The sequence below is a fragment of the Miniopterus schreibersii genome, assembly GCF_964146895.1.
Source record: "Miniopterus schreibersii genome assembly, chromosome: 17".
NCBI classification, from domain to species: domain Eukaryota; kingdom Metazoa; phylum Chordata; class Mammalia; order Chiroptera; family Miniopteridae; genus Miniopterus; species Miniopterus schreibersii.
In genome coordinates, this window is record NC_138117.1 from 32,922,064 (window position 1) to 32,945,836 (window position 23,773).

Consider the following 23,773-nt stretch of genomic DNA (forward strand, 5'->3'; position numbering starts at 1 on the left):
GCCTTTGTTAGAATTGCATTCCATCGTCAATAATAGAGATCCACCCAACAGCGGTTTAAACGAGGTGGTATATTTCTGTCAAATAAGCCCAGATGTAGTTAAGGGCTTCAATAACAATACTCTAAAGTTATCATAAGTGAGGTCCTTTATTTTTCTCTCTTGAGAAAGTGGGCATGGGTTCCATTTTTAAGGTCATCTCATAGTCCAAGACAGCTTCTGGAGTTCCAGCCATTCTTATATATGTTTTTCCCAGGCAGCAGGGAAAAAAGGAAGCACAGAAGGGCAGAAAGTGCTTTCCCCCTTCCCTTCCAAAGAGCTTTCCCAGAAATTATGCCCTTTCATTTCATTGCCTAGAACTTAGCCACGTGGCCACATCCTGCTGCAATACAAGAGTGAAAACATAATTTCCCAGCAAAATACACTGCCCAGGACTTTGTGACATGGAATGAGAGAATGGTTTAGGGGGCAAACTAGCACTCTCTTCCTGAATGTCCCATTATAAAGAGTTTTTACTCCCACATTATCCCTCAGCAAAAAGTAGTTAACATTCAAATCTTAACAAAGTCCCTCATATTATGGGGCAATCTCAAGTGCATTATTTTGTGCAAAAAAGTACCGTGTGCATGGGGCGGCGGGTAGTGAAGATGTGAGTCTAAAATAACCGCAGTACCAAAGTACATATTTATAGGGATCCCTGAGATAAATCAGTTAAAAATAAAAAGGCAAAGGGAGGGCATAACCCCATTATTTAAGAATGCACTATGCACGGTAATCTTCCAAAGTATAGTATAAAAAGGGAGGGGAAAAGTAATTTAACATTGGAGAAACATGAGAAACACTTCTGCCATGTGATCAAGGTCAATCAATAGTTAGTAGTAAGTCACACTGATAACAGGTGACCTTGATATGATCACTTTACTTTTGTGAACTTCCAAAATTCCAGTGCAGAAAAAAGACTAATTCCAATAGAGGGGCATCTTCCAAAATACTTGACCAATAGTCCTCAAAACTGTTAAGTCATCAAAACATCCACATCCATTACATCCATTGGCTCTTTTTATTGTTGTTTTTTTAATCCTTACCCAAGGATATGTTTTTTATTTTATTATTTTTAATTTTATTTTTTATTATTTTGTTTTTATTTCATTTTATATATTTTATTTTATTATTTTTAAATTTTATTTTATTGTGTATATTTTATTTTATTTACTTTTATATTTTAGAGAGGAGAGAGAGAGATGTGAGAGAAACATCGATCAGTTGCCTCCCATACGAGCCCCGACCCAGGATCAGACCCACAAACTTTTTGGTGTACGGGACGATGCTCCAACCAAATAGCCCTTTTATGATAGTATCTGTAGAAAAAGCACAAATGTTTTATATTTTGATCAAGTCCTACTTATCTAATTTTCCTCTTGTTGCTAGTGTTTTTGGTGACACATTTAAGAAATGATTGCCAGATTTAAGGTCATAAAGATTTGTCCTTGTGTTCTTCTAAGAATTTTAGTTTTAGCTCTTAAATTTAGATCTTTGATCCCTTTTGTTAAATTACTTTGTATACAGTGTGAAATAGAGGCGCAGCCGCATGTCGATATCCAATTTTCACAGCACCATTCTTTCCCCTGTTGGAAGGTCTTGGGCACCACAGTCAAAAATCAATTGACCATAGATATATGAATTTATTTCTGAACTCTCAAGAATATTCCATTGGTTTATGATGTCTGTCCTTAAGGCAGTACCATGTTTTATTTTTAAAACAATTTTTTTTTTTAAAAAAATGTATCTTTATTGATTTCAGAGAGAGGAAAGGAGAGGGAGAGAGAGAGAGAAACATCAATGATGAGAGAGTCATTGATCGGCTGCAGCCTGCAACCTGGGCATGTGCCCTGACCAGGAATTGAACCCTGATCGCCTGGATCCTAGGTCGACGCTCAACTGCCGAGCCATGCCCGGCTGGGCACATGTTTTATTAATGTAGCTTTGTGTGAGTTTTGGAATGGGAAAGGAAGTGTGAGTCCAACTTTCTCTTCCTTTTCAAGACTGTTTTGGCTATTCAAGGTCCTTTGCAATTCCATTATGAACTTAGAATTGACTTTCCTATTTCTGCAAAAAAGGGCATTCAGATTTTAATAAGTATTGCACTACATCTGTAGACTTCTTTGGGGAATATTGCTATTTTAACAACATTAAGTCTTCCAATCCACGAATACAGAATGTCCTTCCATTTGTTTAGGTCTTAGTTTCTTTCAGCAACACTTTGTACTTCTCAGTGCATAGTCCTGCACTTCCTTGGTTAAATTTATTTCTAGGTGTTTCATTGTCTTAGATGCTACTGTAATATATAGCATTGCTTCCTTAATTTCATTTTTGTATTGTTCATAGCTAATGTTTAGAAACACAAATGATTTTTATGTATTGATCTTCTATCCTGCCACTTTGCCAAATTCGTTTATTATTAGCTTTAACAGATTTTTGTGGACTCTATAGAACTTTCTACATATAATATATCATCTTTGAATAGTTTTACTACTATTCCCATTTGGATGCCTCTTATTTCTTTTTCTTGCCTAATTATTATAGACTGACTGCACTTTCAAGCAAAAAATGAGAAAGACACATTCCAGGCTTGCTATTTCAGCATGGTTTTGAAAGTCTACACAGGAATGTAGACAATACTACTACTTCCCATGTCTGTAGACAATATGTCAATATGTCATGAAAAGGACAGGAAGCACAGTAGTCTTTGTAGCTAAAAACCTATACCACATAATAAACATTCCAATGTCAATAGTATTATAAATTATAAACTAATAAATTTTGCACCTGTTTTGCACTGAATTATCTTTAAGACATTTAAAAATGATGAAATAGAGACAAATTTGAGAAACAATTTTCACATTTAAAATTTATTACAGAAATTATACATACAAAATGAAATCCTAGTTATAAAAGATGTATCTGGAATAAATTATAATAAACTTCAATAAAAATAAGCATATATATGTATGTGAGTATGAATCCAGGAATATATACATACTCAAATGTTGTCAATGACTGGCATTGCTTTATGCATTACTGAAGAAAGTATCTATTAAGGTATCTGATTTACCGGGTTTTAGAACACTTTAAATACAATATTCAAATAAATCAACAAAAGGCAGCTTAACTTTGGAGCTATTGGAATCCAGAATCTCTCATTTGAGATTATTACTCCCTATCCCTTTTGAAAGTTTTCAACAGAAGCTATTTTACAAATATTAGGGTGGCTCCTAAAAAGAAGAAAAAGAAAAAGAATAAGCATGGTGGTGAATGGTTTATTCCTTTAAGAAAGAAATGTACTTTTGGTATCATTATTACAAAATTTATAATATTTATATAATTGTATATCAAAGATATCTATAGAATATAACCTAAACACAAATTTGAAAGGATATAAACATTTTTCAAATATAAAAACTTTGTGCTATTAAAAAGCTGTTCAACAAAGTAGTTATACATGTTTGTTGCATATAGTTATAAAACTTACTAAAAATATTTAAAATATTAACCCAAATTAGGCTTATAAAAATGTTATCTAAAAAGCATTAATTTTGATATTCAAGTACAGAATTGTGGTGCAGCTAGGAATCGTCAGGGGCCCTCTAGCAAATCATGACCTGAACAACTGGATTTTGCGTGAATGGACAGGGAAAGCGAAGGGCAGATGAGAGACGGGCACTGAAGAAAACAAAGACAACAAAAAGGTTGGCAAGACATCATAGTTAAGTTTCTAGTCTCATACAGGAAACTATTACAAGAAGGGTAAAATTAAAAGTGCTTTAAACAAAAAATGTCATGTCACTAATTATTCTTCAGCGCCATAAAACATTAGCTATCAATAGCTTTCTATTAAGAGTTGTCCACACTTCAATTACTGATATGCCACCATGCCATACGATTACCATAGTGCCTTGTTCAGTCAAACTCCCAGTACTTTCAGTTATCTCTGTAATTTACACATGTACATAAATACTAAAAAAATTTAAATAATTTTTATTTACTCTTTTAATTTTTTCCTTAAAGATGCAGGATTTCATCTTGCATCAGTTAAGTGAACATGACAAAGGTGAACTAAATAAAAACAGAATATAAAGAATATTCGATACCATGACATCATGATCTGGAACAAATGAAGTTTTCTACCTCTTGCTCCATTTTCTAAATAAAGGGTAGAAAGGAAAAGTAGTAAGTTTCAATATAGACAGCTAAAGAAACATTACTCTATTGCTATTTTTTTCTTCAGTAAACACCCTTAAGAATTTATTACTCATGTATATATAGTATAGTGAAAACAAAAATTTAGTTCAGTATTTAAGACTATCACATAAACTGAGATCACTGATGGAACTTCATTATTTAAACCCCTTTTAAATGAGTCTGAGATGCGATCATCTTATGTTAAATTCAAATAGTTATAATCAAGGTACTGATGTATTTATAGATATTAATATTTTATGGGTACTAGTAGTACATATTACACCACATAGGTTCCCCAGTACACTTTAGTAGGTATACTGAATACTGTATATATACTAGTAGGTATCTAGTTGGTACCAGTAAAATTTACATTATACTATATAGGTATCATCCAACATCTGTTTTGGTTGGTTGGTTATTTTTTTTCTTTTTTCTAGTATCTGTTTTTAAAAGTTAGGACTCTAATGCCCACAGTAAAGCTAGATTAAGTAAAAACAAATAGGTATATCTTAAAAAGGAGCTACATATCTTCATTAATACATACAGAAAATAAAGATTTTCCCATAACTTACTGATACTATATAGTTCCATTGTTTACACATATTAAACAATGGTCTTTAAAAATTCTTACAAAATCAGTTAATTTCTTATACAGATTAGTTTACCTGAATAAGTGTTGTTTTGTCATAGTCCCTGCGATGCTGATAAATGCACTGGCTGATTACTGCATACAAATTTTCCAACTGAAAAAGATTGTATTTCTGACTCTTTTTAACAACAGTCTTCAAAAGATTCTAAAAGAAAATGTGTTTACATGTGAGAGATAAATTCTATGAGATATTTTAATTTAGAAGATTTAGAGAATTTTAGCATATAAACCAGAGAGGGGACCAAGTCATTTGATACGATACGGCAGCCTCTGATAGTGACTCTGTAATTTGGCTGTAGTTAACTTTATCAATATCCTATGATCCTGGTCTCTGCCCTGGGTACCTCCCACCCTAAAAATTACAGCTAAAGAGGTTGCCAATTTCAATTCTAGTCATAAATCTCTACAGACGAATTAAAAAATAATTTCAAACTAGATTAATGCGGGGGGGGGGGAGCAATATTTTTGCAGGGTATTTTATTGCACTAAAAGTATATAATAACTAATATCATTATGTGAAACAAAAGAGAAAGAACATATTTTGATGAATTACCTCACCACTTTAGGATTCTTTTTCTTACAGCAGATGGAAAAGGATTTTCCATCTGCTTAGTGTTTTTTCTCATGACTAAACTGGACTTACTGGATTTCTGTGATTCTTTAAGTCTGGCCCTACCAGGATATGTTATTACCTCATAAAACATGCCATTACGGCTAAGTGAAAACTTACTAGTCATAGGTAACAGTCATAAAAACAATGTATGGGATAAATAATGCAGATGAGCCTGTTAAAACTATAATATCAACACACTAGCTACCTCCAACCACCACATTTATGAAAGTTATTCCATACCAAACTTATCCTTTCATAAAAGATCATTATTTATCACATGCCAAATTGACACAATATACCATACTGCAGTCCTCTTTTGGTGGGTTATATTACTAAGCTGCACAATGACAGCATTACAATTTCAATTTACATACTTTTAATCGCTCGTGGTCAACAACAAGTGAAGGTGTAGGCTGTGAAAGAATTGCCAAAGCCTGTTCAGCACTCATGAGCTGCTGTTGCTCTACTTGGGAACGTCTAGCTTGAGTCATTTGCAGAATCCACCTTTCTAGAATGAATAATTAAAGTTATTATTTGGTTCATGACATTATAATGCCTAAAATAAATACTAGGCAGATTAAATTGCAGGACATATTTACTAAAACACAAATACCAATTCTAGTATACTGATTCTCCTATAAGATTAAGATGCTGCCACTTACACACTCAAAAGTTAAGAACATTTGAGAAGTATTTCTCAAATTGAGTATTTCAGGGGATCCTCAACTATATTCTACTTAGGGATAAGACTCACATAATTCAAGAGCTGGAAGGGACCTCAGTAAATCTAGGAGTTACAAACCACGACCCACAGACCAAATCTGGCCTACCACTATAAATAGTTCTATTAGAACACAACCACCCCCATTTTACATATGCATATAAGTGTGGCAGGTTTGAGTAGTTGTGACAGATACTTGTATGTATGGCTAAAAATTTAGTATATGGCACTGTACAGAAAAGGTTTGCATATCCCTGATGTAGAACAACCTTCTCACTGATAGATAAGAAAAATGAGGCCGAAAGGTGAAGAGACTTTGTAATACCTTGTTATAATAATCCCAGAAAAGAACTCGAATCCCCTGATATGTAAACAAGTATATGTCACACTAAATAGTATCCTTTTAAAGATCATAATAAAAGAAATATAAAACAACTCTGAACCCAAACAAAGCATACTAAATTACATAGTCAGAAGATTAACATTTAAATTATCCATACTGGAAAGGCTGTATCCTAGTCCATTCTGCTATGATTATTCAAATACACTGGAACCCATTTCAAGACAGTCCTTGAAAAAGATTTACATACAGCATATAAACCACTGAAGAAAACCAGCCCCATTAACTTATTATTGACCAAAATAAATGTTTACCCTATTTCTGCTTTTTACTTTGTAAGACCAAATAATGTTTGCCTTTTCCAAAGATCAAACAAATCTACTTCCAAAGATCTAAGAAAATCCAGATGAAGACAATTCTCAGTGAAAAACATTGGAAGCAGGATTAAAATATATATAATCTTGGACTTAACCTACAATATGAATAGAGGAACGATGGGGAGTTACAGTTGTTTTACACCACTCATCAAGAATTACAGGAAACTGCTTATCTTGCTTAAAAATGAGAGGGTATCCTGCCAGCTTTTAAAAACTGCAGAGCCAAATCACTTTGCTGCATGCTTTAGATGAATTATTTTATTCAACCCTCAAAATGTCTCATTACCCACAACTACCTACCCCAATTTTGCAGACGAGAAAACTGAGGTCGATAGGTCAAGAACCTTGCCCAAGGTCACAAGCTACTAAGTAGTGGACTAGGGGCTCAAATCCAGTTCTGTCTGATGCCATAGTATGCTTTTAACGATAGTAATCTATTAGCTTAATAGTTATTGAACAAAGATAATGCTATCTTTCCTAATGAATTAACACCTGCACTATGAAAGACAAGGGCAAAGTACTAAATTGAGGTGGTTAATTAGTCACTTAAGAACTCTGAGCAAAAATTTTTTAAAATTAGTAAGTTGTTTGAGACTTACCTTTTGCTTCATTTTCATCAGAAACATTTATTTGAGAGCTAAAAGCATCTCCATTGCATGCAACCTTATCTTTCTTCAATTCTGTACATGCAGCAGCCTTCCCAGATTCAAGTTCATTCTCCATACTACAGGTACTGGAGTTATTTCCCAAATCTATTTTGTTTTCAGAGGCACTGTGCTGCATCTCATTCTCTTCCATTGAAGACTCTCCTGTGTTTCCAGTCTCGATGTGGTCTACACTTGTATCATGATTTTCCTCTGTATCGCTCTCAACTTTGTCATCTGTGACATTTTGGCTACCATCTTTTGTCTGTGAAATCTTCCTTCGTTTCGTTATGGTGCCCAAGTACCACTTCGACTTTTTGCGAATTTTTCTCTTCAACTGAGCTTCAGAGAATTGAAAGAAAGATAAAAGAATATTCAACAATTTTCTAAAGTCTAAGTAAGTGGGGGAGATACCTCCTGAGATATAAGAGGATACGAGTGTTTGAGAACCATCGTAGTTTTGAATGGCTGAAATACAGAAACAGAAGTATATAGTGCTATGAGAAGGTAGAGAAGTGGGCAATGAGTGACTTGTCATTCTGAGGAGTTTGAATTTTACCTTGAATAATTTTTTAAAAAAACCCTGAATACTTTTAAGGAGGGCAATGAATGATCTGCGTGCTGCATGTATTACAAAGAACACTGGCAGTAGTCTGAGGAATGAACTAGAGAGAAAAGGCAAGGTTAAAAATGGCTTACAGTTAAGTGCCTACCATATAGCAGGAACTCTTCTAAAAGTCCTTCATGTGTAATAAAAGTCATTGCAATTTCACTTTAACCTGATCAGGTTTGTTACCATTATCAATGTCATTTTACAGATGAAGAAACTAAGGTATAAAAGATTAAACTTTCTAACTAGACCAGACACAGTATATAACCATACTGTAACATTATGCTTGGGAGATTCATCTATTCTGTTAAATACAGTTGAAGTTTAATCATTCTTACTGCTGTATAATAATCCACATTTTCCATTCTATTGTAGATGGTCATTTGGGTTGGTCCAAGTGTTGGGCTACTGTGAGTATCTGTCCTATGAACATTCTTGTATGTGTCTTTGGCGAGCATAATGTATGTGATCCTGCTGGGTACATAGATGGAATGAATTGCTTTAAGGGAGTCATTTTTCATGTCCACAATTTATTTATTTATACACACACACACACACTTGCTTAGGGCTGATTTGACTGAGAAGCTTCTGGTAGTGGAGGTCTCTTGCTAGTTTGCCTTTTTCATCCTTCTTTTCCCTCCTGCCTCTCCCATTTTTACAAAAGCAGGGCTTACTCTATCTATCTCAAAGCAATTAGCCCAGAATGGACAAACCTGCAATACAATAAGGGAAAATTCCAAGCCCAGTAAAATACACACACACACTTTTAAAATTTCTGTTTAAAAGCATTGGAGATGTAATAAGGAATTAAGACAAATCTGGGAAAACAAATGAAGAGCTGAGAGGCTAAGAAGCTGACAGTATCACATTCATGGGGCTTAAAGAACAAAAAATGGAATTAAGAGCCTACCAAGGAAGGGAGGTCTTTGGAAAATCCACAGGCTTTGGGTTGGTATACCCTAAAAAGTTATATCCTAAAAATAAGGAGGAATAGGAAATGACCAGGATTTTAAGGAAATGAAAATCAGTTTCAAATCAAGTCAATCCACAATTAGATGAAGGTGAACTGGGACTGCAAGTGGTACATTATCACAACCTGGATTTATTTCAAGAATACAAAGCTGCCTCAATATTAACAAAATCAATGTAATTCACTACATCAATATAAATAAAGGAAACTGAGGGAGAGTGTAAATGGCACTGGAAGAGCATAAAGGTTACAATTTCATAAGTAAAAATTACCCAAGTTCACTTACCAGGAGTGCTGCAAGCCACAGGACTATTGAGTGTCTTTAGCTTTTCATTCTGCTCTGGATCTGATCTTTTATCACCAGCAGGAGTGGAATTTTGCTTTGGCATCACATGGTAATAAGATGGGGCATATTTGGAGGAGCTACAACCTTATAAATAGATGTATGAAACATCAAATCAATTTTCCATATTTCAAAATTACCTGAAGGATTAAAAGGACTCACACAAAAAATAAATAATAAAAAAGGGACTCGCACAACATCAAAAGTATCTTTTTCTGATGCCAAGTAATTTTCCTACCTCTCTTCTTTCTAGATTCCTGAATTTCTTCACAAAGCTGCTCAAAGTCTTCATCAAGTTCTTCTTTAATTATTGCATAGGCAGTATCTCTTAAAGCACAGGCTCTGTGCCTAATAAGACGATCTGAGAAATGAATAAAGGATTTAAAATTTCTCCTTTTAATAATTTACCAAAAGTAAACTCAACATTTTGGGTTAAGATTGGAGCCATTAAAATTCCTTTTTTAGTTTTATCATGAATAGTAAGTTACTAAAATTGCATAATTCTTTTCTTTGTGCTAATCTAGTGTTCTGCATATCTAATTCAATATGGCAGACTAAATCCAAACAATTTTATTGCTATGTCCTATCCAGATTCCTCTGAAATATCAGGAAGAAAAAAAAAAAATCTAAGAATCAATCAATAGCAAAACTAAACATAATGACAAAACAAATAAAAACAAAACAGAAAGGAAGTCTATTAGTGTCATTAGTGAACCAGAATGTAAAATCATTTTGGAAGAGATACAAAGAATATTAATGAATTGACAGAGAAATAAAGCAAAGACCATGAAAGAGCACCCTACACAGGAAACAGTGGAAAAAATCCTAAACTGAGTCTACCTACTGTAAACTGGAATATGCTGAGGCAGAAGGCAGATAAGAAAATACAAGATTGACTGAATGGTTGTATAAGTCCCTCTCACAGAACAGTAGGCTGCAATATTCACACCCAAGTCAGTTGACAGCAACAGGTACCATATCAGAAGGGATGTCGGAGGGGGCTTCTAACATGGCATCTGGGTCTGAATAAAGGAAGAGCAAGGTTGAAGCATTGGTTTCTGAAGTGTGGGAGCACGAGAATCACCTAGGAACTTATTGGAAATGCAAATTCTTAGGCCTTACCTTCTATCTATAGAATCAGAAACCCTGGAGACAGGGTCCAGCAATCTGCATCGTAACAAGTCCTTTAGGAGATTCTGATACTTGATAATTTGAACACAACTGGTCTAAGATAATTTTAGGCTGCCACATGGACAGAAAGGGAAGCAGCAGCAGCCTGACTGCAACCAAAAAGAAAAAACCCTCTGCATCCATGGTAAATGCTTCCTTCCTTCTAGTTAAGGGGCATTCCCATCTTGGTAGCCCTGTTTCCCACTGCTTACCACCAAAACTCTGAACTATAGGGAAAAACCTAGGGAAAGTGAAGTGGAAGACAGGTGAGCTTTTCAATCACACTCAGTAGGTCCCTATGCTAATCAATCTAACTTATAAGCACTACCAACTGTAAAAGTCAATGTACTGGAGGAGAATTAATGCAGCAAACAGACTGTTAAAAAATATACTATCATAAATTTAAAAAATTAATTAAATAAAATGTAAGAGGAAATGTAGCCATTTAGAAAAAATACACACACAACACTATCCACTGAAAGTGTTAAGGACACTGCATCCATTAAAACAAGAGGAAGCTAAAAAAAAAAAGAAGCACTTGAGAAAAAATATTTTTGGAAATAAGTTTATCTCAAATATACAGATATTTGAATGCATTATGTATATAAACAAATATATAATTTTTAAAAATTATACTTTATAAATTTAGTTTTAAAGACTATAAATTTTATTTTTAATAGGTTGGGTAAGTGAGAGTAGAATGGGTATATGCATATAAAAGGTCCGGAAAGAGATCCTCAAACTTAACTGTCCACCCACCTCTGAAGAAAGAAAATGGAGTTTTTAAAATATTAGCAGGTATTACACTGTATTACTTTTGTAATAAAAATTACAATGGTCATAACCAAAAAATTCTTTCAAACCTATTTTATTACAGAGTGTGTTTATTTTTCCACTTTAAGAGCATTGATATACAAAGGAAACAAGCTAAGCTGCTATGCAATGCTGTGTCTCATTAAAGGACATATCATGTAATAAACACAAAGATTTTGGAGTGAAAGAAACCTGCATTCAAATTCTGCCTCTGCCACTTCCTGGCAGTATAACCTTTAATAAGTTTTTTTTAACCTGGCAAAACTTCATTTTCCTCAATTGTAAACTAAGGGTTAAGGTTGGTAGGAGGACTAAATGGCACTGTGAACTTAAAATGTTTATAATATAGCACCTGACATAAAATCAACCCTTTTAGTTAGCAACCCCCATTCCACCCCATGAAAACCCCCCAACTAATGCTTACCTCCAGGATCTCTATCTGGATTGTATTCTAAAGCATTACTACAGATTAGATCAATATCACTCAAATAGTCTTTCACAGTCAGATACTTGTGGAGATCAATTTTACTGATTACAGATGAAAGGTCCATTGGTTGCTTTATTACAGTCACATAATCAGGAACCTAAAATTCAAGCAAATGACCAAGTCACCAAGTCACTAAGTTAACTCTAAACTTAAAAGTTTCTTTGCCAGGCAATATAGAAGAGAGAATAAATACATAAGAGAAACGATAATATATTAGGATGAAATCTTTGACTCTATTGGAGGCTTGTTTTATTTTGTATTTTTTCTTATTCTTGGGCGACTATATCTCCAGTATCATCCTATACCTCTTTCCTCAACCAAACACCATCCATCTTTCAATATAAACTTAAAAGCTCGCTCTCCAGCTCACTCTAACTGTGTATGTAATAATAATACATAGCATTACGACATTTACAAATTGCCTCTAGAATGTTTGGGTTGAGCAGACAAATTTAGTTGTCTATGCTCTGTAGGAAAGGAAAATGTGTTAGACAGCTCTGGAAGTTTCCATATGCTTAGGACATTACTTCGTACATTTCCATATAGAAAAAATAAGTTCAGAGTGTAGGCAGAGAACCACATAAACTACTTAAATAGTCTCTAGTTTTGAAGCATTAGAGTTTACAACACATTGATCCAAAGATTAAATTAATACCTCATCAGGGTCAACAGGTTTAGTAAATACTCTGAATCGCTTGTCAATAGCAAGCCTATGTGTAACATTTCTTAAGAAAATCCTCAGTTCTCTAAATGTATCTTCTTCTTGTTCTTCTAGTCGTTTCACTTCTTCTGCTGTCAATGGTCTTGGCTCAGGTGGTGGTGCTACTGGAAGTACCTCCAAGGCCTGCAAAACTTCACACAAATGGAAGACTTCAGTTTATTACCCTCCCATCATATCGAGTGTGATAAATGATTCAGTGCACATAGTAGCCAGGCTTTCGGGGCTTATCCTCCTTCCATGTACCAGGAATCAGGCTTTGGAATACTGAAGTGGATTACATCCCCCCCAGCAAAAACTGGTAACATGTAATGTGGAATGCTAACTCCCAAGTCACTGCCAGGACAAAAAATGTTCTAACTATTAAAAAGTCTTGCCTACTGGGTGTGGCTCAGCGGTTGAGCATTGACCTAGGACCCAGGAGATCGCAGTTCAATTCCCGGTCAGGGAGCATGGCTGGGTTGTGGGCTCAATCCCCAGCAGGGGGCGTGCAGGAGGCGGCCGATCAATGACTCTCTCATCATTGATGTTTCTCTCTCTCTCTCTCTCTCTCCCCCCTCCCTTCCTCGCTCTGAAATCAGTAAAAGATATATTTAAAAATTTTTTTTAAAAAAAGTCTTTACTAGTTAATTTTTGAACTAATGAAAAACTGGTATGTTTCAAATATAACAGAAGTTTCATTTTGTTTCAAGAGTACTGAGTACTCGGGACAAAAATAGGAATATGAGAGTACCGCTCCAATAAGTTGGCAATCTATTATTAAGGGAGTAAGAGACATAATTACAACATCAATGTAATATCATATTAGTAAGAAAGAATATAAAATTAAATTTGCCTAGGTGTGTTAAGGAAGGAAAACTGAGTCATACTAGGAGAACAAGGAGTTTCTTAGGCAGAAATGGGGCATGAGGACAGAAGCATTACTGACAGAGAGCAAGCATGAATGAACTTATGAGAAGGCAGAAATATGCCCGTATGGTTTAAAGATAGAATGCTTTGTAAGGAAAGAAGTGGGGGTAAGTGAGAGTAGAATGGATATGTGCATATAAAAGGTCTGGAATGATATCCTCAATAAGTTATGGTACATTAACAAAAATGCCAAAAATGGACTTAGGAAGACAGATTTGAGCTATATTATGAATTCAGGCTCAAAGCACACACAGATTGGAGCTATACTTGAAAGGCTGTGTGGGCTTTAAGAACTTTAGTCTATTTTAATTGAAACAGATTTTTAAGCAGTAGAGGTATCAGCCTCATACCAAGGTTTTCAGCTTATATTATTATAAGGCCATTACTAATATTTTATTCCCACTTTATCAAAATTATTATATATTAACTTTGATATAGCAACTAACCTGCTTTCTTTTTTGATATAGGAGGCTTAGCAGCTTGTTTTAGAATTAAATCTTCAAAAAATTTTGCCCGTTCTTCTTTACCAGGTAACTGGACATGGAAAATTTCTCCATAATCATGGATAAATAATTCTTGCACCTTAAAAATAAGTAAATGCAACAGTACATTAGTATACACATTTTTTATGACAATCTAAATTGCTTAATAAAGAAATGATTTTTAAAACAAATCTTTTACATATGCTGATTTTATGAATAAAACAGGTATGTAACAAATTAAAAACCAAAAAAAATGAGATCTTCTTTAAAACTTAAGACTCTGGTAACTGACATGGTAATATTTTACTTAAAGGGTTTTGTTGAAATCAATTCCTTTTCACAGCCCAAAGAGAGGTATGAGAATGAGAAATTGTTCAATAAGAATAAAGGTTGAAGCCCTGGCCAGTATGTTTAGTGGTTAGAGTCACAGGTTCAATTCCAGGTCAAGGGCATATACCTACTGAGTTGTAGGTTCAATCCCCAGCCCTCATCGGGGTGCTTTGGGAGGCAACCAATCAATATTTCTCTCTCCCTCCTACCTCCCTCCCACTCTCTAAAAAAAAAAAAGAAAAAAAATTATAAAAACCAGAGCCACGAGGGACATCATCTGGTCCTTTAACAACTCTGACCTAATTTCCTTCTACTCTGCCCTTTACTCACTCTGCTCCTGCCACCTTACGCTTCTTGCTATTTTTCCAACACACCAAACATACTTTTTTTGCTTCAGAGCCTTTGTACTTGCTTCTCTTCTGTCAGGAATCTTTGTCCCATGCATACTCATATGGATAAGGATACCTTAACATTTTTCAGGTCTTTGCTCAAATGTCATCTTCTTAGTGAAGCCTTGCCTAGCCTATTTAACACTGGCATCCTGCCACATTCTTTTGGCACTGCTTAGCTAAATTTTTCTCCATAACAATAAGTTAGTATTATATATTTATTTGTCTCCCCCTCGACTAAAATGTAAACCCTAAGAGGATACAAATCCTTGTCTACATATTTCATTGCTGCATTCCCAGTGCCGAGAATAACTCCTGACAGAATAAGCACTCAGTAAGTACTGTACTTCTAGAGAGTGATGGGCAGAGGAGCTATTGCTGCAACTGAGAAACTAATCAGTGAGGCCTCTCTGAGATGATATCTGAGCAGAGACCTGAGAAGAATAAAGCATCATGCTAGGAAAATATTTAGAGGAGTACTCCAGGCAGAAGCAGCATGAACTTTTGTTATTGGTAGTTGTCTACATTGGTGTAAACTTGGATAGTCATTTGGTACTATCAAAAATGTTCAATTGGCCCTGGCTGGTGTGGCTTAGTAGGTTGGAGTGTCTTCCCATGCACCAAAGGGTTGAGGGTTTGATTCCCAGTTGGGGTGTGTACAGGAGGCAGCTGATGGATGTTTCTCTCTCTCCCCCCCTCTTCCTCTCTCTGTAAAAACAATAGAAACATATCCTTGGGTGAGGATTTAAAAAAAATGTTCAATGTGCATACTTTAACTAAGCTACAGTTATTTTACTTTTAGGAGTGAATGCTAGAAACCACATAGTAATGCTCACACAAATTAAAACCCAAGGATACAAAATGAATGAATGAATGAATGAATGAATGAATAAATAAAACTCAAGGATGTTCACTGTAGCAGTTCAATAGAAAAAAACTAGAAAACAACCAAATATCTATGAACAAGGATTTAAATAAGTAAGTTATGGTACATCAAGACAATGGAAAAAACCATGTTGCTCTTAAAAAGAGTAAGGCTTATGTATTGAAGAATATATAAAAAAATATAAAGCCAATTGCAGAATAGTACGCATCATATAATTTCTTTTTTGGAAGAGAAAATAATTTATAATGTTACCTTAGTATACACATACACATATACATACACCATCCTGCCTAACAAGCAAATATACCAATAGTTAACAATGATATCTTTGATAAAAAAGTTATCATTTTATTAACTTCTGAAGCATTTGGAATTCTTACAAGTTCTTATTTTAATACAAATAACTTTCTTTTTAAGTATAATAGTTCCCCTCCCCCACACAAATTACCTCTTCTGGTAGAGCAGAATGGGGTTTGTCAGAAGTTGCAAGTAGTAAAACTGGAGCAAATGAAGGGATATTCTGTAATAATGTGGTAAATGTGGCTTTGAGTGTTGGTCCAACAATTTCCCACCACAAGTGGATATGAGGAATATACACTATACTTGGTGCTGCTCTCTTAGCTTCACGAATCATCTAGTACAGAAAAAAATTTGCATTCAGTTAGAGTCAGCATCAGCAATGCTAGCTTTATTTGTCTGGAACAATGTTTAACTTCCCAGAATTATAACATAAATCCATCAGATTTTTAAAATTTTTGCTTCCCCTAATCCCACAATCTTGCTTATAAATGTTTTGTCTCGTTAGAAAACATAATTGCTTTAAGCAATTAGAAAACAACTCAAGAAATATAGAAGACCTTTCTGCTATAACCAAGGTTAAATATAAAAATACATATTAAAAACTTTTCATTTAAAAATTTAAATAGCAAAACCAGAAGCAGCACAGAATATCTGAGTACTTACAACACAGCAGTCACTGTTTTAAGCACAATTCTCACAACAACAATACAAGGTAAATACTATTATCTCCATTTTGTAAATGGGGAAAGTGAGGCAGAAAGATCTAATAACTTTCCTAAGGTCACTTAGACATTAAGTGGCAGAAATGAGATTTAAACCCATATACTTTAATGACTAAGAAATTATCCATTAGTTTTATTTTTTAAACCTAAAGTTACAAATCAGTAAACAAACAAAAAAATGAGGCAATTCTAGATTTTGTCTCTGGAAGCCTCCTTTTTCTTACAGGTCTAGGCAACAATGAATTACCTGGGCACACGTTTCTTCAGGAGATGTAGCACTGACTCCAAAAAGAACAGGAATGTCTAATGTATATACTGCAAATTTTTCCAAAGCATGGATGACAGCTGGTGCCAAATGAGAACCCTGCCCAAATCCTGGTTCTCCCACTATCAATATTCTTGGCCGAAAAGACATAGGTTGATAACAAGCATTTCTGAAATAAATGAGTGATAAGCTGTTTTAGAAAAATAAAGTTTTTCTCCCAAATTACCAATTATGAACTTACATAGTCAAAAACTTTGAATGTTTTGTTGGCTAATCATAATTGCATGGCTAACATTAACCTCCACAGATTTTTAAGAATACTTATACAGTGGCATTTCTACTATAGTTACAATAGCAGCAACAAAACCTTTTTTAAAAAATATTTTAATTAAAAAAAAACAAAACAGAACAAAACATCAGTTGGAATCTTTTATCTTACAACCACCATCTAGTTTAGCTTTAGGGAATTTACAAACCAAAAAAATATATATATATTCATTTGCAATGGAAACGTACCTATTCAAATGAAGAAAATTAAGATTTTCTTTTGCCTTATTAAAGGAATTTTGAGAAGGCCCATTTTCACATACTGATGGAATATCATCATCACTGTATGCCAAGTCACTTTCTAGCAGAGGACAAGAAACATCTAGAAAACAAACAAAAAATTGTACATTAGTAACTTTTCTGGATTGCAAAACAAATTTTGTGTGGTTAATCCTCACCAGAGGACATTTTTTCCATTGATTTTTAGAAAGAGTGGAAGGGAACGTGGAATCTAAAGAACTTAATAAATTGACGAGCAGAATAGATTCAATGACATGGAAGCATAGTTGAGACTGACCAAATGTCAGAGGGATGGAGGGGGGCTGGGGGATTGACGGGGAGAGAGTAACCAAAGAATTTATGTGCATATATACACAACCCAAGGACACGGACAATGGTGGGGAGAGTGACTGGGGAGGGGGAGGGAACCGGGGGGGGAACGGGTCATTGGGGAGAAAAAGGGACATCTGTAATACTTTAAACAAAAATAAAAATTATTAAAAAAAAAAAAAAAAAGAAAGAGTGGAAGGGAGCAAGGGAAGGAGGGGAGAAATTCGGGGGGGGGGGAGACGACATCAATATGAGAGAGACACATTGATTGGTTGCCTCCCACACCTATGCAAACCCAGGCTAGGGATTGAACCAGCAACCCAGGTTTGTGCCCTTGACCAGGAATTGAACCCACACAGCCCACACTCTATCCAGTAAGCCACACTGGCCAGGGCACAAAGCAAATTTTTATGTAATGCTTCAGTTAGCACATCAGTATACTTCAACGACATTTTTTTGAGAATCAAAAATATTGTATAGATACGAATAACAGTTAAGTCCTCACTTAACGTAGTTAATAGGTGACTTTAAGCAAAACAATGTATTAAAACAATTTTGCCTGGTTGGCGTGGCTCAGCTGTTGAGCTTCGACCCAGGAACCAAGAGGTCACCAGTTTGATTTCCCGTCAGGGCACATGCCCCGGTTGTGGGCTTGATCCACAGTGAGGGGCTTGCAGATGCAGCTGATCGATGATGTTTCTCTCTTATCAATGTTTCTATCTCTCTATCCCTCTCCCCTCCTCCCTCTCTAAAACCAATAAAAACGTATTTTTTTTAAAAAAAAAAGGTTCTGACTAAAAAACAAACAATTTTGCCATAAGCTAACTGATATAAATAAGAGTGTTCCTATAGCATCTCACCATTGTTATAATGAAACAATGTTGAACAAATCTATGTTATTTGAAGACCTACTGTAACTATAAAAATGCATTCCAAACTTAAAATAGATTAAGTTAAGGGCAATTCATGAAGTAAAGTTCCTTCAAATATCCATGCAAAGCATGACCAAATTCCTTTCAGGAGGCTGTGTATAAAGAAACATGTCTGGGATATGTAAAACATCTAGCTTTACTGATTATGAAAATTAACTATATAATCAATCAAATTTCATACCAGAGTCTAATGCTTTATTTGTTCTGATTTCCGCATGTGGAAACACTCTCTGCAGGGCTTCTAAGATCTTGTGAACAGTGCTTTGCAGAAGTGGTTTCACAATGGTGGACAGTGCCTGCCCAGGTGATGTCACAGCTCTTTGGGAGGCTGGTATCATCTTTTGCATAGCTACCTCAAAATCCTTAGCTGAGATAGTAATTGAAGAGAGATCCAACTGTAGTTTCTCACTAGTGGTATAGATCTGCGGGTAGCGTCGACGCAGAGCACATAAAGCAGCCTCAGAGCATATTGACTTAATATCTGCACCACAGTATCCTATCCAAGGCAAAAAAAAAAGAAAAAAAGTAAACTACTACCTTATTAGCATAATCATGGTTAAAATTAAGAATCAGCCTAATAATATAGCAGCAAAATATTTAGTAGTAGTAACAAGGCCTATATGGTGGTGATAACCACTGACAAATCAACTTTTGTGATCGAAATAGGCAAACACTAATACAGCATAGAAGTCAAGAGCAAGAGTTTTAAAATCACAGAAAAGGTTCAAATTCCAGTTCATCATTTCCTAGATGTATGAGCTTTGGAGATTTATGCTCTGTCAGCCATTTCTACATCTGTAAAATGGGGATAGCATTACCTACTTTACTGACTGATGTGAGAATTACCTGAAATATATGCAGAATGTTCAACAGGATGACTAGAAAAATGTAAACAGCAAAAGATAGATATTATTGTCTACTTTGTTCTCAAAATCCCCAACAGCCAATTTGTCAAATACCTCTATTTCATATCGGGAACTTTGTAGGAAGAGAACAGGTAGAGATGAGAAACAAATATAACCTTGTATTTCTTTTAACTATAACCTTGCAAGACTACAACTTGTTCCATCTTTGAAATGCATATATTTCTTTCAATGATTAAAAGCAATGTTTACCAACACAGTTTTCTGCTAGCTCTTCTAGAAATATGTCCAGTGGTTTAGGATTCCAATCCCTTGTGTGAATCTTTAGAATTTCTTTCCGAGCCTACAAATAAAAACATTTTTTTAAACATCTATAATAAAAAAGCGCTATTCAGATTAGAATTTCAATTTAGTATGTTTTTAATTATCTACAATGTTAGCTATCAATACCTAAAAAATATGAAACAGTAAAAAAAGAAGCATTTGTAAAAGTTTAAGGAACTTATAGTAAACAGATGTACATTTATAGTACTCAAGTTCCATTATCATACATGAGAATGAGAGAAAGTAAATAACTACTGAACTATTGTTCATCCTGGTACATATTAAGAACTGTTTTTAAGAGTACTGACAGCCCGGCCAGGCGTGGCTCAGCGGCTGAGCATTGACCTAGGATCCAGGCAATCGGGGTTCGATTTCTGGTCAGGGCACATGCCTGGGTTGCGGGCTCAATCCCCAGTAGAGGGGTGTGCAGGAGGCAGCCGATCAATGACTCTCTCATAATTGATGTTTCAATCTCTCTCTCTCCCTCTCCTTTCCGCTCTCTGAAATCAATAAAGATATATTAAAAAGAGTACTGACAGCTCTACCATATTTTCTTGCTTGGTTTTCAAAAAGATTAAGTGGTTTTAAAATAACATGGTAGTACCCATGAAAAAGCCAAGGCTAACAAATTGGCTAAGGACTGACTGTTCATTAGGCCATGCGGTCTGAAGCAAAACAAAGTTGCATGATTAACATCCAAAGGCTGTTCTCAAATTTAAAGAATTTTAAGAGTAATTTTAGGGAGGCATTATTTATATAAAAAAATAATAGTAAATTATCTGACTTATTTTCCTTAAATAGAGTAATATCTCCCTAAAAATACATACATACATATTTGGGTGTTAATCATACAACTTTGCTTTAGAACATACAAAACTCAGCCTTCAAATTTTCAAAGTACCAAGACTTGTTCATGATAAGGGCAACAAATTTTGTCCAATTTGAGTGCTGTTAAGATGTAAATTCTTACATCTTTATCAGGTAAGCTGAAAAGGAATTCTCTGTCAAAGCGACCAGGCCTTCGTAAAGCAGGATCAATAGAATCCAGTCTGTTGGTAGCACCAATGACCACAATTTCTCCTCTGCTATCCAATCCATCCATAAGAGCTAGCAGTGTGGAAACAATAGAACTAAATTTAAAAATGAGAGAGAAAAGGTTAATCAATTGGATGTTGAATATATCATTTCTTCTTTTGGGTAAGAGTTAATACATTAAATGTGAACTAATCTTCTTAGGGTATCTCACCACTTTCAATAGATTTTTTTTTAAAGTTTGTAAAATAACATATTCAATAATATGTTCAAATAAAAATCAATAGAAAACATAGAGGGCCTTTAGAATGCCATGAATGGATCCTGAAAGCCATTTCATAAAACACCATTTTTCAAAGGAACTTCAGAGTTTGCAAAGAAGGCATATCAAAAAATACTAGTAAGTACCAGGTAGACAGTTATCTAAAATTACAAAATGTTCCACTGCATACAGATTATCAAACAAAAGACTCCAAAATACAACTTGTAATCAGATCCAGAAGCTTAATGAACACAGGTTAAACTACTTGGGATAGCATATTTCATAGAAATATACCATGTGTTTCCTACAGTATACCTCAGGAGGTACATACTACCAGGCTTTCACTTAAGATCAGTGAGTTGGGTTTAAGGGAGGTATTGTCAGCTTTCTCCACTCACCATAAACTTGAATGTGAACCTTTATACCTTACTGTTTTAGCAGCTACTGATAGTTATTGCTTAGATAACTGTTTCTCAACCTTAGCAAAACTGACATTTTGGGTCAGGTAATTCTTTGTGGTGGAGAGCTGTCCTGTATATTCTCAGATATAACAGAATCCCTGATCTTCACCCACTAGAAGACAAGTGCTCCCCTCCCCACTCCACAGTTGTGACAATCAAAAATGTCTCCAGACGTATGTCGCCTAGGGGGCAAAATCACCAGTTGAAAACCATAAGTAGAGATTCACCTTTTCATAACTGGTTGCAAAATGCTGATTTTTTAAATTTAATAATTTCCTTTGCATTTATTAACTATAATTTTCCCATAAAGAACATTACTTCATCAACTATGAAATTACCCTGATTCATGGCCTGAATCATGGTTACAAAACAGGAAAAATAAATGCTTGATTCATTTTCTTTATCCAATTTTCAGAGTAATGAGTCACCGTCTTAGCAACCTCAGAGTAACCAATGAGTTTTTAAAAAGATCATTAAAAACTGACTTTTAAATGTACTTTATGCATTTCAATCTATAGTACTCATTATTATTTTTGATGTTCAAACTGTTCTATCTTTGGCCAATGGAAACTCCTTCAAAATTGGCTCCTATTTCATTCTGATAAGACCCTAACAGTCTTCAATTGCCTCCTTGCTTCCAGGCATGACGAGGTGTTCCAGACTTGTCTTGCTTATTTCTTGTCTCAGTTCTGCAATCTATCATCTATCCTAAGAATGCTAGTATTTAGAGCCCACAATGTGGGTGGCTAGGGGTACGAATTGCTACTGAATTGTGATTACTTCTAGACATATTTAGTGTCCAGAGCTAGTAATTATTTTCTTTAAAAAAAAATTTATCATGAAATCATAATATTTTTAATTCAAAGTAAAGGTTTTAGGGCATTAATTGAACTTATTTTATATCTGCATCCTCTTTTTCTTAGGCTAAAATCTTATTTTCTAATGCATCAACATAATTACTTGTACACTTAAATTCTCTTAAATATATATATTTGAAATGGCATGTGCTTGCTAAAATTACTCCAATCCCTTTACAACTGTTCCAAAATATAGTAAGTTCTCAATTATTTGATTGCAAAGTGATGTTAGTATTGTCAAATGTTTCTCCCTATTAACACAATACAGTATGGGTGGTGATGAAATGTGTCCTATATAAAAAGTGTGTATGATTACTGGTAGGACATGTACAGACATAACTATTTTCACCATAGTACTTGACATGTCCATTTTTTACTAAGAGCAACAAATGAAGTTGTAGAGCATCAAGTCAAAGAAGGCCACCAAAATACAGTAAATATTGTCAGGTATTAGAAAAGTCAAAACCTACCTATTACATTATTTCTTATTCCTCTTTTATGTCATTTACAATAAAAAACAATACTGTCATTTCTTATTCCTCTTTTATGTCATTTACAATAAAAAACAATATATGAAGGCCTGCAAGCATTTGCTTTAAGGTATCCCAAATTAATTAAGCAGTTACAGATAATGTATGAGACTCATTAGAAAAGAAGCTCTGAAAAACTGAAAACGAACTGGGACTGAGTTGAGGCAGTGGCACTAAGGAAAAGTGCTCCCTTGAGTAAACAGCTTATCATACGGGAGATTCAATTTAAATAGTTTAAACTAGTCATGCACTAGGACATATTTGTTTGGCTCAGGAAATGTCTTAAAAGCATCTGAACTGGTTGGCAAGATTTAAAAGATATTCAACAATTTTAATATAAAATTTAAGAAAGAGAAAATTTAACTTTCATGTCTGAAGTGCTTCTGCATTTCAAGAGGCAGGAGATAAAAACAACTGGTTATGCTTTTATGACTGAACACTTGGCCACATTCCCCACCACAACCCCACTCTTACCACTGGCTTGCCTCACTCATTTCATTTGCCTTACTTCAGTGGCCAGTGGGAATTTAAGTTTGTATCACGAATTAAATCTGTAATCAAGAATTTTTTAAAAACATCACAAATAGTATATTTTACTTGTCACTATTAAAAGTCTGAATTTTAGACAGATTCTTGGACTGGGGGCTCATATCCATCAGCTC

The 23,773-nt window shown here is 34.7% G+C and overlaps 1 protein-coding gene across 4 annotated transcripts in view; it reads right to left on the reverse strand.

Annotated features, from left to right (window-relative positions):
* Positions 1-2,878: 2,878 nt before the first annotated feature.
* Positions 2,879-23,773, reverse strand: part of ATAD2 (ATPase family AAA domain containing 2) — a 54,393-nt gene continuing 33,498 nt past the window's right edge. Inside the window, exons 14-29 of one of the 4 annotated variants that reach the window (XM_081117046.1) lie at positions 20,940-21,099; positions 19,898-19,988; positions 18,964-19,278; positions 17,491-17,623; positions 16,957-17,143; positions 16,136-16,321; positions 14,047-14,182; positions 12,629-12,825; positions 11,911-12,070; positions 9,742-9,864; positions 9,447-9,590; positions 7,536-7,922; positions 5,873-6,006; positions 4,902-5,030; positions 4,146-4,197; positions 2,879-3,269 (exon numbers count right to left, since the gene is read on the reverse strand). In XM_081117046.1, coding sequence (XP_080973172.1) covers positions 4,153-4,197; positions 4,902-5,030; positions 5,873-6,006; positions 7,536-7,922; positions 9,447-9,590; positions 9,742-9,864; positions 11,911-12,070; positions 12,629-12,825; positions 14,047-14,182; positions 16,136-16,321; positions 16,957-17,143; positions 17,491-17,623; positions 18,964-19,278; positions 19,898-19,988; positions 20,940-21,099 — 2,527 coding nt within the window. In that variant the 3' untranslated portion in view covers positions 2,879-3,269; positions 4,146-4,152. Of the gene's footprint in view, positions 4,198-4,901; positions 5,031-5,872; positions 6,007-7,535; positions 7,923-9,446; positions 9,591-9,741; positions 9,865-11,910; positions 12,071-12,628; positions 12,826-14,046; positions 14,183-16,135; positions 16,322-16,956; positions 17,144-17,490; positions 17,624-18,963; positions 19,279-19,897; positions 19,989-20,939; positions 21,100-23,773 lie in introns of all 4 variants that reach the window. The other 3 variants (XM_081117045.1, XM_081117047.1, XM_081117044.1) reach the window with 3 other exon arrangements.